The sequence below is a fragment of the Bison bison genome, unplaced genomic scaffold, assembly GCF_000754665.1.
Source record: "Bison bison bison isolate TAMUID 2011002044 unplaced genomic scaffold, Bison_UMD1.0 scf7180017863957, whole genome shotgun sequence".
Lineage (NCBI taxonomy): Eukaryota > Metazoa > Chordata > Mammalia > Artiodactyla > Bovidae > Bison > Bison bison.
In genome coordinates, this window is record NW_011494529.1 from 2,014,653 (window position 1) to 2,028,977 (window position 14,325).

Below are 14,325 nucleotides of genomic sequence, written 5' to 3' on the forward strand. Positions count from 1 at the left end.
TCTTCCATTCCATTCTTCTGAGAGCCTCCTGGGGCTCTTCGTTTTTCTTTTTTTGGGGTCTTTCTCTTGTCTCCTCACACTCCTCTGGGATACTACTGCTTTCTGAAGATGGCAGGGCAACTGCAGCCAGCCCTCTTTTCCTTCTTCAAGCATTTCTTCCGTCTCTCCAGCTTCCCAGTCATCTTAACAGCCACCTCCTCTACTTGACCCACTCACTGCCTCCTTCATGACAGATTTTTTCCTAGGATCTCTCCAGTCTCATTGAAGGACTGCTGCTCCTCACCTTGTTCCTGAAGTTTCTCCCAAATGTACAGGTGGGTACCTCAGAGAAGCAACCAATTTGTGGAGCAAAGTTGCATTTGTTTGCCAGGAATCAAGAGATGCAGTCTTTGTTCTTAGCAGCTGCTCAGCCAATGAAGGTAGAGTGGAAAATGAGTCCATATTTTGAAGACCCCTTGTCTTCAGGGCTCTGGAAACTTCATCTCTTTGCTGGGCCCAGGGAATCACACTCTTAAGTCCAACAGAACTAGTAGGTCTCCTCACTCAATCTTCTTCAAGCTAGTCAAACCACTGCTTAACTTTTTCCCTAGGATTTTCTCCAAAGTTTTATCACCAATCCCCAAATGGTCAATTCCAGCAACATTTCCTAAGCCAATACTGGAAAGCCAAGGGTCATGAAAGGGGCTTCCTTAGATGGACGTGAAGGACAAACATTCAAATTATACCAACATTTGTTTCTGATTGAATCACTAAATTAAATGTGTGTCTACCTGCTTCAAAATTATTATGAAAATAAACTGTAAAATTAAACTAATTTCTACTAAATGGAGGAAATACCAATCTCAATTGATGAAAGGCAATGACTATATTCTCACATACATAGAATATCTCAATTCTGTACATCCTCAAAATTACTATGTAAGAAGGAAGGGACCTATGTATACCTATGGCTGATTCATGTGATGACAGAAACCAACATAACATTCTAAAGCAATTATCCTTCAATTAAAAAAATTTTTTTAATTACTGTTAATAGAAAAACTACTTTCACAATGATAAATAGTTCCAGTAAATGGTCTATTAATTACATATAAAATTGATGAATTTAAAGAACACAAAGAGGTGCTTGAAAAGTGTTTTCTAGGAGAATGTTAGAGAATCTTTCAAATATATGTGTATGCATATTATATAATATACATATGTATGTAGTATTTTTTTCCCCTACCAAAACCATTAATGACTCCATTCTTCACAGGCAGTTAAAAAAAAAATTAGAATGGATAAATAACTACTGTATAATATGGAAAACAATATCCAATTTCATGGGATGAACCACAGTGGAAAAGAATATTAAAAAAGAATGTGTATATATATATATATGTGTGTGTAAAACAGAGTCACTTTGCTATATAGCAGAGATTGGCACAACACTGCAAATCACCTTGTACTTCAATTAAAAAAAAGTTTTTAATTAAAAAAATTAAGGACCATGAGAGTCCAAATTGATAAGATTTCACTGTACAAACTTAATTTTTTAAAACATTATAAAACTATATTAAGCCATTTCCATTGCATATATATTATAATAATGATAACTCCCCCCTCCCTCAACTTGATTCAATCCTGTAACAGAGGGCAGTTACTTACAGCAACTATCTGGTCATTCACTTGAATCTGACCATTGTGATATGCGGCGCTGCCAGGTATTATACTTTTCACATAAATCCCTGAAGCTTCTCCTAAGATGCACAAAACATATGGAAAAAAGCTCTAATTAGGCCTTGATTGCAAAATTCATATCTAGAGGTTAATTAGCTAAAGGGGCTCACTAGAGGCTTGATAAATGCTGTTCTGAACACAAGCAGAGAAACTGATGGATTATTTCAAACTGTCACCATCACAAGTGACTCGAATTTGAAATGATTTGACTGATACCTATTTTTGGAAAAATAATCAGTAATGGAACCTCGATGAAATGCACTCCAATATCAGCTGGAATTCAGGAGATCTCAGATTAAGTCTTACCTTCTCTTAGTTTTTCTCCCTTCTCACTGGTGACCTGGCATAAGCCTTCATCATTACTTACCAGCATGAAGACAAGAGAGTCCTAGTAGGTTTTCGTGCCTATATTTAGTTGACTACTCACATTAGCTTCTATCTATCTATCTTTAGATCTCATGATATGTATATATAAATCGCTTCTGCTGCTAAGTCACTTCAGTCATGTCCGACTCTGTGTGATTCCATAGACGGCAGCCCACCAGGCTCCCCCGTCCCTGGGATTCTCCAGGCAAGAACACTGGAGTGGGTTGCCATTTCCTTCTCCAATGCATGAAAGTGAAAAGTGAAAGTGAAGTCGCTCCATCGTATTCGACTCCTAGCGACCCCATGGACTGCAGCCTACCAGGCTCCTCCGTCCATGGGATTTTCCAGGCAAGAGTACTGGAGTGGGGTGCCATTGCCTTCTCCATATATAAATTACAACTATATAAAAACTATACATGCCTATGGGAAGGGGTTGGAAGAGAAGTTAGAAAAAGAAAGACCATAGCTCTGGATGATTTTACACTTTTATCTTAATTTCAAATGCACTTAAAATATTGTCTATAGAAGGAAAACAAACATCAATGGATTCCTACAGCCTATGTAATAAAATGTAAGTTTGATAGAATCACATTGAAGGACTTCCATAATTTGCCCCAAACTCTCTTTTTCACTTCGACTTCCAACTACCATCCGCTCCAATAAGACAGAAGTCTAGACACATGAGACTCATGATGTTCCACCAAAGCTCCAAGTATTTTCATGATTGTATCCCTTTTCTAATTGTTTTTCTTCCTGTTGATCTCATTCCCTCTATCAAAATCCTTCTCCTTTACCATGTTTAGTACAAATACCTATTTCTTTGTGAATTCTCCATTTCCCTCTGTCAGAATGAGTTTTTCATCTGCCATATGATGAGTTTATTTGTATCTCTGCTAAAACATATATTTCATTTATCCTCAAACAACTGAGAGTTATTTACACATTTGTCTCCCTGAACAGACATTTCTTACATTCATTTTTCTACTCCCTCTGAAACTAAGCAAATCAACTGCTCAAAAGTTCCAAAGAATAAAGCAAAAATTATTTTGAAAGACTGCACATTAAAAAGCATACTGAGTTATAGAATATTCTAGTTTTTGGATTCAATGCTACTTCTCCATTCCCTGCTCAAGTCCCAAAAACTTCTTTTGAGGGTAAAGTAAAATGTTTCTTTTCTTCATTCGGTAATATAAACATCAATTTTTCTCAATTATCTATCAGCTACTCACTGCATTTTACTCTGTAAGTATATTGCTAGGTTTACAACTTGAAAACTTAATGCAATAAAGCTTCCTAAACCACAAGTTTAGGAACTTAGCCATGATTTCTCTAACCGAACAGCATATTAAGAGCTACTCAACACAGGGTTTTTTTGGCAACATTATTATGTAATCCATACTTAGCTCTTTTGGAACTCATTTAAATTCTAAACCTAAAAATGGTGGCACTCAGAAATATCTACAGGTCTGAAAGCAGCTATTCCATTAGGCTAAAATAGCACAAGGTGGTCTGACATGAATTTCATTCAGGACTCTGAATACATTAGCACTTTTAATCTTTCCCACCTGCTATAAAATGCAAAATAGTAACTTTAAAAAATTAACTCTCTAACCTTGCAATTTTTAAAACACTAGAACATTTCATAACTCTAACTTTTCATCTTACAAGCAAATATTCGTGAAAAAGATTTATTTTTCCTTTTTACACTTATTTCTTATCATAATAGGATAACTCATACAGTGAAAATTACCAGAGCTTTGCATGAAAGAGTTCAGGGAATATTATTCAGACATACTTGGGCACTTATTCTTGCATTCACTTATTCTTACAAGTATTCCCTTTATATGAAAGAAAAATAATTCTAATTAAAGTGTTCATTTTATCTTCTTTTGATGATTAAACATAATAGCAATATTTTTTGACATTCACAATACGAAATACAAGCAGTAATCATTTTACTTTATCACATATAAAATGCCATAATATGTAACACTCACAATATTCAAAATATATATCTTAGAAACAAGAGGAGGTATAATTCAAATGTTATACATTGTGTTGGATAATTAAATTCTTTTGTTAATGACTATTGAGCCAGCTATAAAACTACTGAGATAAAACTGATTCTCTAATCATTTTTTGTAACTAGTTGCTATTACAGATTCGTGGTTTTATTGTTCAATGTTTAAATTAAAATCTGCATATATTTAATTTTATTGTCTAGAAACTTTAACATCCTTTACAATTATTTCCAAATATAAAACAGAGATGATTCATCTACCTGTCTGAGACGTTCCAACATAGCCAACAATTCTAATCCCAAGACTTTGTCCATCTTTTTTAATGAGTTCAACATCATAAGTTTCAAAAAGAGTAGCATTGTCCTGAAAAGAAAAATAATCTTATTATGTATAATGTTTAGTTATATAACTGTATGTATAAAGGCAATTTGTGAATGGTTTGTCAAGTATTTTCTGAAGACCTATGGTACACAGAATTTTAAGATTGTCCTCACGACTTTTGATCCCTGATGCCATTCCTGTGTTTATGTCATGAAAAAGGGAAATTATCCAGGGAGTCTAACCTAAGAAGGCATCCTTCAAAAGCAGAGAGTTTTCTCCTATTGATGGTAGAAAGGGATGTGAAAAAGATGTGAAGCATAAGGACTGGACCTGTGGTTTGAAGAAGGAGGCATCATGTGAGAAGGAACACAAGGGGCCTTAAAGAGCTGAAAGACGTCCTCTGTTTACAGACAGTAGAGACTTTTGGTTCTACGGCTATAAGAAACTCTATTCCACAAACAATATGACAGAGTTTGGAAATGAACTGTCCCTAGAGTATCTAGCTAAGAGCCCAGCCAGGCCCATAACCTGATTTAGCTTTTGTAAGAATCTAAGCAGAACCCAGCCAAGTTCACCAAGACTTCTGACCTACAGAAATGTGGACCAACCATGGGTATTGCTTCAGGCCACTAAGTTTGTGATAATTTGTCACACAATGATAAAAAATTAATACAGCCACTTAGAAAAAACTCACCATAAATTTGGATCTGAAAGAATTTAATGTAAAGAAAAAGAAACAAATGGAAGACTAATTATACTAATAATTATTATGAGCAAAAAATGTTAACCTAAAACTTATCATTATTTGTCTTCTAATTAAAAATTTTCTGTAAAAAAAAAAATTTTTTTTCTGTAAAAAAGCAGTTCAGTTCAGTTCATTCACTCAATGGTGTCCAACTCTTTGTGACCCCATGGACTGCAACACAACTGGCCTCCCTGTCCATCACCAACTCCCGGAGTTTACTCAAGCTCATGCTTATTGGTCGGTGATGCCATCCAGCCACCTCATCCTTTGTTGTCCCCTTCTCCTCCCGCCTTCAATCTTTCCTAGCATCAGGGTCTTTTCCAATGAGTCAGTTCTTCACATCAGGTGGCCAAAGTATTGGAGTTTCAGCTTCAACATCAGTCCCTCCAATGAATATTCAGGACTGATCTCCTTTAGGATGGACTGGGTGGATATCCTTGCAGCCAAGGGACTCTCAAGAGTCTTCTCCAACACCACAGTTCAAAAGCATCAATTCTTTGGCACTCAGCTTTCTTTATAGTCCAACTCTCACATCCATACATGACTACTGGAAAAACCATAGCCTTGACTAGACGGACCTTTGTTGGCAAAGTAATGTCTCTGCTTTTGAATATGCTATCTAGGTTGGTCATAACTTTTCTTCCAAAGAGTAAGCGTCTTTTAATTTCATGGCTGCAGTCACCATCTGCAGTGATTTTGGAGCCCCAAAAAATAAAGTCAGCCACTGTTTCCCCATCTATTTGCCAAGAAGTGATGGGACCAGATGTCATGATCTTAGCTTTTTGAATGTTGAGTTTTAAGCCAACTTTTTCACTCTCCTCTTTCACTTTCATCAAGAGGCTTTTTAGTTCCTCTTCACTTTCTGCCATAAGGGTGGTATCATTTGCATATCTGAGGTTATTGATATTTCTCCTGGCAATCTTGATTCCAGCTTGTGCTTCATCCAGCCCAGCATTTCGCATGACATACTCTGCTGCCGCTGCGGCTGCTGCTAAGTCACTTTAGTCGTGTCCAACTCTGTGGGACCCCATAGACGGCAGCCCACCAGGCTCCCCCGTCCCTGGGATTCTCCAGGCAAGAATATTGGAGTGGGTTGCCATTTCCTTCTCCAATGCATGAAAGTGAAAAGTGAAAGTTAAGTCGCTCTGTCATGTCCGACTCCTAGTGACCCCATGGACTGCAGCCTACCAGGCTCCTCCATCCATGGGATTTTCCAGGCAAGAATACTGGAGTGAACTGCCATTGCCTTCTCCAGATGTACTCTGCATATAAGTTAAATAAGCACGGTGACAATATACAGCCTTGACCTACTCCTTTCCCGATCTGGAAACAGTCTGTTGTTCCACGTCTAGTTCTAACTGTTGCTTCCTGACCTGTATATAGATTTCTCAAGAGGCAGGTCAGGTATTCCCATCTGTTTAAGAATTTTCCACAATTTGTGGTGATCCACACAGTCAAAGTCTTTGGCATAGTCAATAATGCAGAAATGGATGTTTTTCTGGAACTCTCTTGCGTTTTCAATGATCCAACGGATGCTGGCAATTGGATCTCTGGTTCCTCTGCCTTTTCTAAAACCAGCTTGAACTTCAAGGTGTCTAAAAACATAACACCTTGCTTTCAATTCGAACCTTTAACAATAAAAAGTAAATAACTGATTGCATCAAATTCTCACTGACCACACAGCTACATTGGTCCCTCATTACAAAGTAGAAGTCTTCAGAGATCCAAAGTAATGGAGGGAAAAGAAAATGGTTCTAACAAGTTTGGAGAAGAAATCAAAAGAAGAATATCTGTCAGAGATATTAGAATTATATATCTAATTCTATTACCTCTGACAGATTCTAATATCTCTGACAGAAAACTTCTTCTCCTGTGGTTCCCATTAGGGAAAGCCTTTCCAGAAGACAGCAAATGGTTCCTCAAATGAATATGAGAGGTGGCTTTCCACCCTCTTCTGCCATAATCACTTCTCTTTTCTTTCCTCTTCTTCCTGGCTCCTCCTTTTAAAAACTATTTATTTCCTTTCACCTCATTATCTCCTGATTCAGAGCCTGTGATATGGTTGGAAAGAGCTTGGAATTGAAGGGTGAGTGGGCCAGATTAAGGTGTTCAAAAGCTACAAATTCTCAGTTTTAAGATAAATAAGTACTAGGGATGTAAGGTACAACATGATAAGTATAATTAGCATCATATATTATATATAAAAGTTGAGAGTAAATCCTGAGTTCTCATCACAAGAAAAAATTTTTTCTACTTTTTTAATTGTGTACCTATACAGATAGAGATAATGGATGTTCACTAAACTTACTGTGTGATGATTACTTCACGATGTATACAAATTAAATCACTATGCTGTACACCTTAAACTTATAAAGTGCTATATGTCAATTATATCTCAGTAAGACTGGAAGGAAAAAACAAACAAACAAAGAGCTTAAAAGGGACCAAAAATTCAAACCCCAGTTTGCAACTTACTACCTATATGACCTTTAATAAGTTATCTGGACTCCCATCTCCTCATCTATTGAATGGATAAGACCTATCTTGCAGAATTCTTCCAAAGAATTCAGATGACTTGGATAAATCTAGGTGCTTGAGAATGATTAATAATAATGATTATTATATAACTATAACAATTGTTAGCAATCAGGATATTATTATTACTAGTGTCTATTGCCTTTGGCCAGTTTGGTCTTATCAATGATAATACTCATACATTGACCAGTATTTAAAATTTCCCCTCCACTACCTGGATATTTCTTCACCAATCTAATGAAATAGGAATGGCAGGTATTATAGTCTCCAATTTACAGATGAGTAGTAGAGGCTCAGGGAAGTTGAAACCTTAACCCTGAGAAATGACAAAGAAGAAAATCAAACTTGTCTAGTATCTCCAAGTTGGGCTCTCCTCTGCTTCATTGTTGAGCACTGAGACATGACCCACATCCACATAGCACTTGGAACTGAAAGCATTTCTAATCCGGCAATGTATCACACCCAGTACTGAATCTATGATGAAAGAATAATTTGTATACTCACAGAACTAGGGCTCCTATTGGCCACAGCAGGCAAAGCAACAGGCAAGGCTGCAGGAGTAGGAGGGGTTATGGAAATTTCACCAACTGGGTCTCTTGCAACAAGCATCCTGACAGAATTCCCACAGTTCCTTAGCACTTGCGCAACTTGCTCACTGGTCATTCCCTGCACATTTGTGCCACCAATCTTCAAGATGTGATCCCCTGTTTTGAGTCTTCCATCCTTTAATCCAAGAAAACAGAAAAACAAAACTATTCTGAGAAACCATTGATCTAATTTCACTCATTAATAACAATTCATCAGCAGGAGAAAGAAAAGAGGCCTTAAAACTAAAGTCTATTCCCCATCCTTCCTTTTCCCCAGTTTTGTAGAAACCTGTATGAAAGAAGGTGTTAGATCAAAATAATGAGAAAACTATATGCTTTACTGTGAATTCTGCAGAAGGCACTAGAAGCTACTGCAAGCAAACAGAAGTTGTGAAACAGAAAGGCAATTCAATTCAGAAACATTTGGAAAGACTTAGAGAAAAGGAATAGGTGCAAGGAGGAAATTATTATGGAAGAAGAAAAAACTAATTGCTGGATTTCTACTTTAAGCATTGATAATTTGATATTCTATTTTTACCAATGCAACAAACATGAAATAAAATAACCAACTACTTGACAGTCAGTACTCATGAAAAATAAGGGTAAGATGCTTCTGTGAATAAATGATTCTTGAACAAAATTATGCCCTGAACACAGAATAAAGAATATGGAGATAAGTATTTGCATACTTGACTTGGACAAAGGACATTTCATGCTAAGTACATATTTAGTCATTTCCTAAGCATTATTTTTTTCCCTATTTTACCTCAACTCAATTTAAAATGATGCAGATAATTTGCACCTGTCACCGAAAGTCAAACATTTTCTTCTTTCAGAAAAACAGGTGCTATACAGAATTCACAAGTGCAAAAACAATCATAATCAGATTGATAGGAAAGACACCAAAATGACAGCTAACTTTTAAAGTCCGGCGGCCCCAAATACTGCATATTACTGATACTTTCTGATTAACATTCTCCTTTCATAGCCTGTCTATTGTAGAAGGAAACTAAAAGGTATAAAGTCCTTTTTGTTCTTTAACAGAAATCATAAATCAATGATAGCCAATAAATAGCTATGCCAAAATTCAGTCATAGCATGCTAATCACACGTTCAAATATAAAAGTTTATTAATGCACAGATTCTTTCAAAAGAAAGAAAAAATTATGCATAAGGGCAAAGATAGTATGAAAGGCAAAAAATTAAAATAGCTGAGGAAGGGGTAATACACTGTTACAGAGAAAACACAGTATCATTTATATAGTTTTTTTTTTTAAAGAAAAAAATACTTTAATTCAAGTTAGCATGTCCATGCTGAATTAGCATAATCCATAGCATTTATGGGTTTAAAAAATATTTATTACTCTGTATTGTAAGTTCTCTGCTAGGTTGTTATACATGATAATTTCAATTCAAAAACTATTTGAAAATCTAAAGGATTTTAGGTCTGAGCTACAAAAGAAATAAATGTTTCTCTGAAAATTAAAAAATATCACTAAATACCTACCCAATTTAGAAAATGAAATTATTACCACTTTTGATTCCAAGCTATTTCTATCATTGGTCTTTAATTAAAAGGCAACATGTCATTGACAGAAAATAATGCTGCTGCTGCTGCTCCCGCTAAGTTGCTTCAGTCATGTCCGACTCTGTGCGACCCCCATGGCATGCAGCCTACCAGGCTTCGCCGTCCATGGGATTTTCCAGACAAGAGTCCTGGTGGGGTGCCATCGCCTTCTCTGAGAATATAATGACTTCATAAAATAAATGCTCTTTCCCTTAAGGAATTAAAGGAAGTCACTAAGTATTGGGTGGCCAAAAAGTTTACACTGTTTTAAGTAAAAATAAAAGACATTTTCATTTTCACAAAGAATTTTACTGAACATATTCACTAACCAAATGAAAATTTTGGCCAAACCAAAATAAGTACGTCCACCCTATGCTACTCAAATTTCCAGAGCCCTCACCGATAATTTTGAAGGATAGGGAAAATACCAGTTTATAGACATAAAGCAAAATTACTGGGAATAACCAACTGTTCAGGGGCCTCAAGCTGGGCCTTGATTATTCTTTACCATCTGAGCCACCAGGGAATGCTTGATTATTCTAGAAAGAAAATTCCTCACTTTCCTCAATAGTTCACGCCCACTCTCTAATCCTTGGCTGGTCCCATTATGGATAGCTATTATAACATGACTCATAATTGCCTGATACCAAAAAGTCAATAATTCATGACAACTTTTAAATAGGTTGTGCTCTACAAGTCACCTTTGGGAGAAAACAGGGTAACTCAATATATTTGATGTCCCTAGAATTCCTCCACAGCACATGAAAGAGATTTCTACAAAACAAAGAAGTTTTACACTGCCTATACCAATTAAAAAAAAAAAAAAAACACTTCTAACTGCGGAAAATTTCTGAAATAGCTGAACAGAATTCTCAAAAGATGTATATTTCAGGTACTGTGAATTTTGGAGAGTACCTTGGGACAATATCAAATAATTTTCCTATCCATGGAATTGACCCTAATAACATCCACTGATTGCTCATTGTAACTTGTTGTTGTTCTTGTTTAGTCAATAAGCCCTGTCTGACTCTTGAGACCCCACCATGAACTGCAGCCTCTCAGGCTCCTCTGTCCATGGGATTTCCCACATAAGAGTACTGGAGTGGATTGCCATTTCCTTCTCCAGGGAATCTTTTTGACCCAAAGATCAAACTCACTTCTGTACTGGCAAGTTCTTTATCAATGAGCCACCAAGGAAGCCCCTCACTGTAACTATGTACCAATGAACATTTCTAAAAACGTCATATAAATCAATATTTTTTCATTTCATTTACAACATTAGAGGCAGTAAACAGTAAAATGACAAGTAAAGCCATTGGAGTCAGACACATCCAAGTTTATCCTAGCACTACTTTGGTCAAGGTGTAGGGCCACAGATCAGTTACTGATCCTACATAAATCTCAGATCCTTCTTTAAGCAAGATGGGGATAAATTCCCCTCTCGTTGAGTTGTAAGCACTAAACTCAATACTACATGTCAAAAGCTTTAGCCTAGTGTCTTGCTTACAGCATTCTCAGATGCATTCATTTCTGATACTTCTGTAGACTCAGGTTTTCTTTGCCATAACCCCCAACTCTACCCCATACTGACTGATATGTACACAAAAGGAAAGACAAGGGGCCATTTTATGAACTTTTTAAAATAAGAAACACTGACTTGCTTTTCTAACTTTCTGTTACACAAGTTTATAGTCTTTAAAGAAAGTATTTAGTATTAATTAATCCCTTTAGCAGAATGTAAGTATCACTTTACGATCAATCTCAGCCACATCTAACTAAGGACCTAAGACATTCATACTCCCTTACCATGAAGATTGCCATAGTCAACAGTGAGTATTAATAGTCAAAAGTATGAGTACATTTTAATGAAAAACAATGTTCCCTTTAATAATTTTAAAGCCATAATCAGGCTACATAAGCAACAACTCTAAAGATTTAGCAACAAAACACAGAGTTAGTTGAAGAGATTTGATCTGCCATTTAGCTGGGATGAGGAGGAGAGGAAAGAGAATACTGCTCTGTCCTCTATATTTAGGTCTCACCATGGGCTTCCCTGGTACTTCAGCTGGTAAGAATCTGCCTGCAGTGCAGAAGACCCTAATTTGATTCCTGGGTCAGGAAGATCCCCAGGAGAAGGATAGGCTGCCCACTCCAATATTCTGGGACTTCCCTGGTGATTCAGACAGTAAAGAATCTGCCTGCAATGCGGGAGGTCCAGATTCGATCCCTGGATTGGGAAGATCCCCTTGAAAGGGCATGGTAACCCACTCCCTTGCCTAGAGAATCCTCATGGACAGAGGAGCCTGGTGGGCTACAGTCCATGGGGTCCCATAGAGTTGGACATGACCGAGGGACTAAAACAGCACAGCACATATTCCTTATATAAGAAAGCCAACAGCAATATTACTGTTAGAGCTGGCAATTCCCTGATAGGCATGACCAACCCTGGACAGGTGTACACAAGAAAATGAAAACACTGGGATCGACTCTGAATAAGTAGATTTAAACAGTTAATCTGCCACATGTGGGCTCAGTTCTGACTCTGCCATTTTTAAGTTGTGTAGCTTTGGGCAATTTCTTAAGTTTCCATATCTATAATTTGGTAATAAAATTTATGACTGTTTTAAGAATTATACAAGAATACTGTATATTAGGCAGATAACAAAGTCTAGCATAAAAACTCACTTCTACATTATGACTCTGATGGGCACATGACCACCCCATTCTGAAGACCTGAAACAGCGACAATCCCTTCCAGGAAAGGGTGAAAATCAGACCTGGGCTTTTATTAACAGTGCCACCAATGGAAAATCTGCATATCACATTCTCCTTGTGAAAATTCATAATGTACATCAGTATTTAATAGCTTATAATTCTTACAGTAAAGAAATCTACTTGATTTTAACTTGGTACTTTCTAAATTTCTTTGACCCTTTGTTCTTTAATAATAACCACTTTGCATCTTGAAAAATGCTACTCTAGCAAATAAGTCTATTAAAATTGCTAAAGCAGGGGGACAACAGGGGATGAGATGGTTGGAATGGCATCACTAACTCAATGGACATAAGTTTGAGTAAGCTCCAGGAGCTGATGATGGACAGTGAAGCCTGGCGTGCTGCAGTCCATGGGGTCTCAAAGAGTCAGATACGACTGAGCAACTGAACTGAACTGAACTGAAAGGAGGGGGGTTGAGTGGGAAAAGATGCCAAAATATTCCACAATATTTCATCTCTTTCTAAGTTGCTAAATTTTTCAAAAAAAAAAAACAAAACTCTTAAAGATTATTATTTGTTTCGTGCCACAGATATGTTTTGAACACCCATAAAATGACCATTCTCAACCTTCTTGATCTCCTTTACACTCAAAAATAATTGAGGATGAAGGAATAGGGACTACAAAAGGGCATAGATCTTTGTGGGTGATGAATATGTTCATTATCTTGACTGTAGTGACAGATGGTACCATGGTTACACTTTGTGTGTCATCTTGGTTAAACTCTGGTGCCCAATTATATAAAAAATCTATTTTCTAAAACAAACAAAAAATTGCGAGAAGAACAACATTCTTTTTTTTTTTTTTTTAAGAACAGCATTCTTAAATTGTTACAAATCTCCTTAGTATCTGGCTTAAAAGAAGACAGCTGAATTTTCATATTTGCTTTAGCATTCAGTGTGTTGCCATGTGTTGCTGTGGTTGACGTATACAAAGAAACTCTGGCCTTCATCAGATATATATTTGGAAAATGGGAGAGTATTTCCATAGCTCTTTCAGCCTAATTCTTTGATAACACACCAAAACTTGACAAGTGATGATTTCTTAAAAATTAGTTGCAATGTGGAATCTGAAATATCAACAAGTTTTCAGATAACATTTAATTAAAATCTATTCATCAATCTTGAATTATGAATGGGTTTTTTTACCTATATATTATTTTGGCATTCTATACACTGATCTTTGGGAAAAAATGACTCATAGCTACGCAGATTTTCTAAATACTGACATATGATCAATACATTATTTAATATTAAAAAATCATACTTATTAATATCATTAAGATCTATTCAAGAAAATTAGAGATACCAAAGAAACGTTTCATGCAAAGATGGGCTCAATAAAGGACAGAAATGGTATGGACCTAACAGAAGCAGAAGATATTAAGAAGAGGTGGCAAGAATACAGAGAAGAACTATACAAAAAAGATCTTCATGACCCAGATAATCACAATGGTGTGATCACTCACCTAGAGCCAGACATCCTGGAATGTGAAGTCAAGTGGGCCTTAGGAAGCATCACTACGAACAAAGTTAGTGGAGACAATGGAATTCCAGTTGAGCTATTTCAAATCCTAAAAGATGATGCTGTGAAAGTGCTGCACTCAATATGTCAACAAATTTGGAAAACTCAGCAGTGGCCACAGGACTGGAAAAGGTCAGTTTTCATTCCAATCCCAAAGAAAGGAAATGC

The 14,325-nt window shown here is 36.5% G+C and overlaps 1 protein-coding gene across 4 annotated transcripts in view; it reads right to left on the bottom strand.

The window, feature by feature from the left end:
• Positions 1–14,325, bottom strand: part of INADL (InaD-like (Drosophila)) — a 396,383-nt gene that overhangs the window by 342,992 nt on the left and 39,066 nt on the right. For all 4 annotated transcript variants that reach the window (XM_010833911.1, XM_010833910.1, XM_010833909.1 and 1 more), the window contains exons 8-10: positions 8,212–8,430; positions 4,367–4,469; positions 1,648–1,739 (exon numbers count right to left, since the gene is read on the bottom strand). In XM_010833911.1, the coding sequence (XP_010832213.1) occupies positions 1,648–1,739; positions 4,367–4,469; positions 8,212–8,430 (414 nt within the window). The remainder of the gene's footprint in view (positions 1–1,647; positions 1,740–4,366; positions 4,470–8,211; positions 8,431–14,325) is intronic.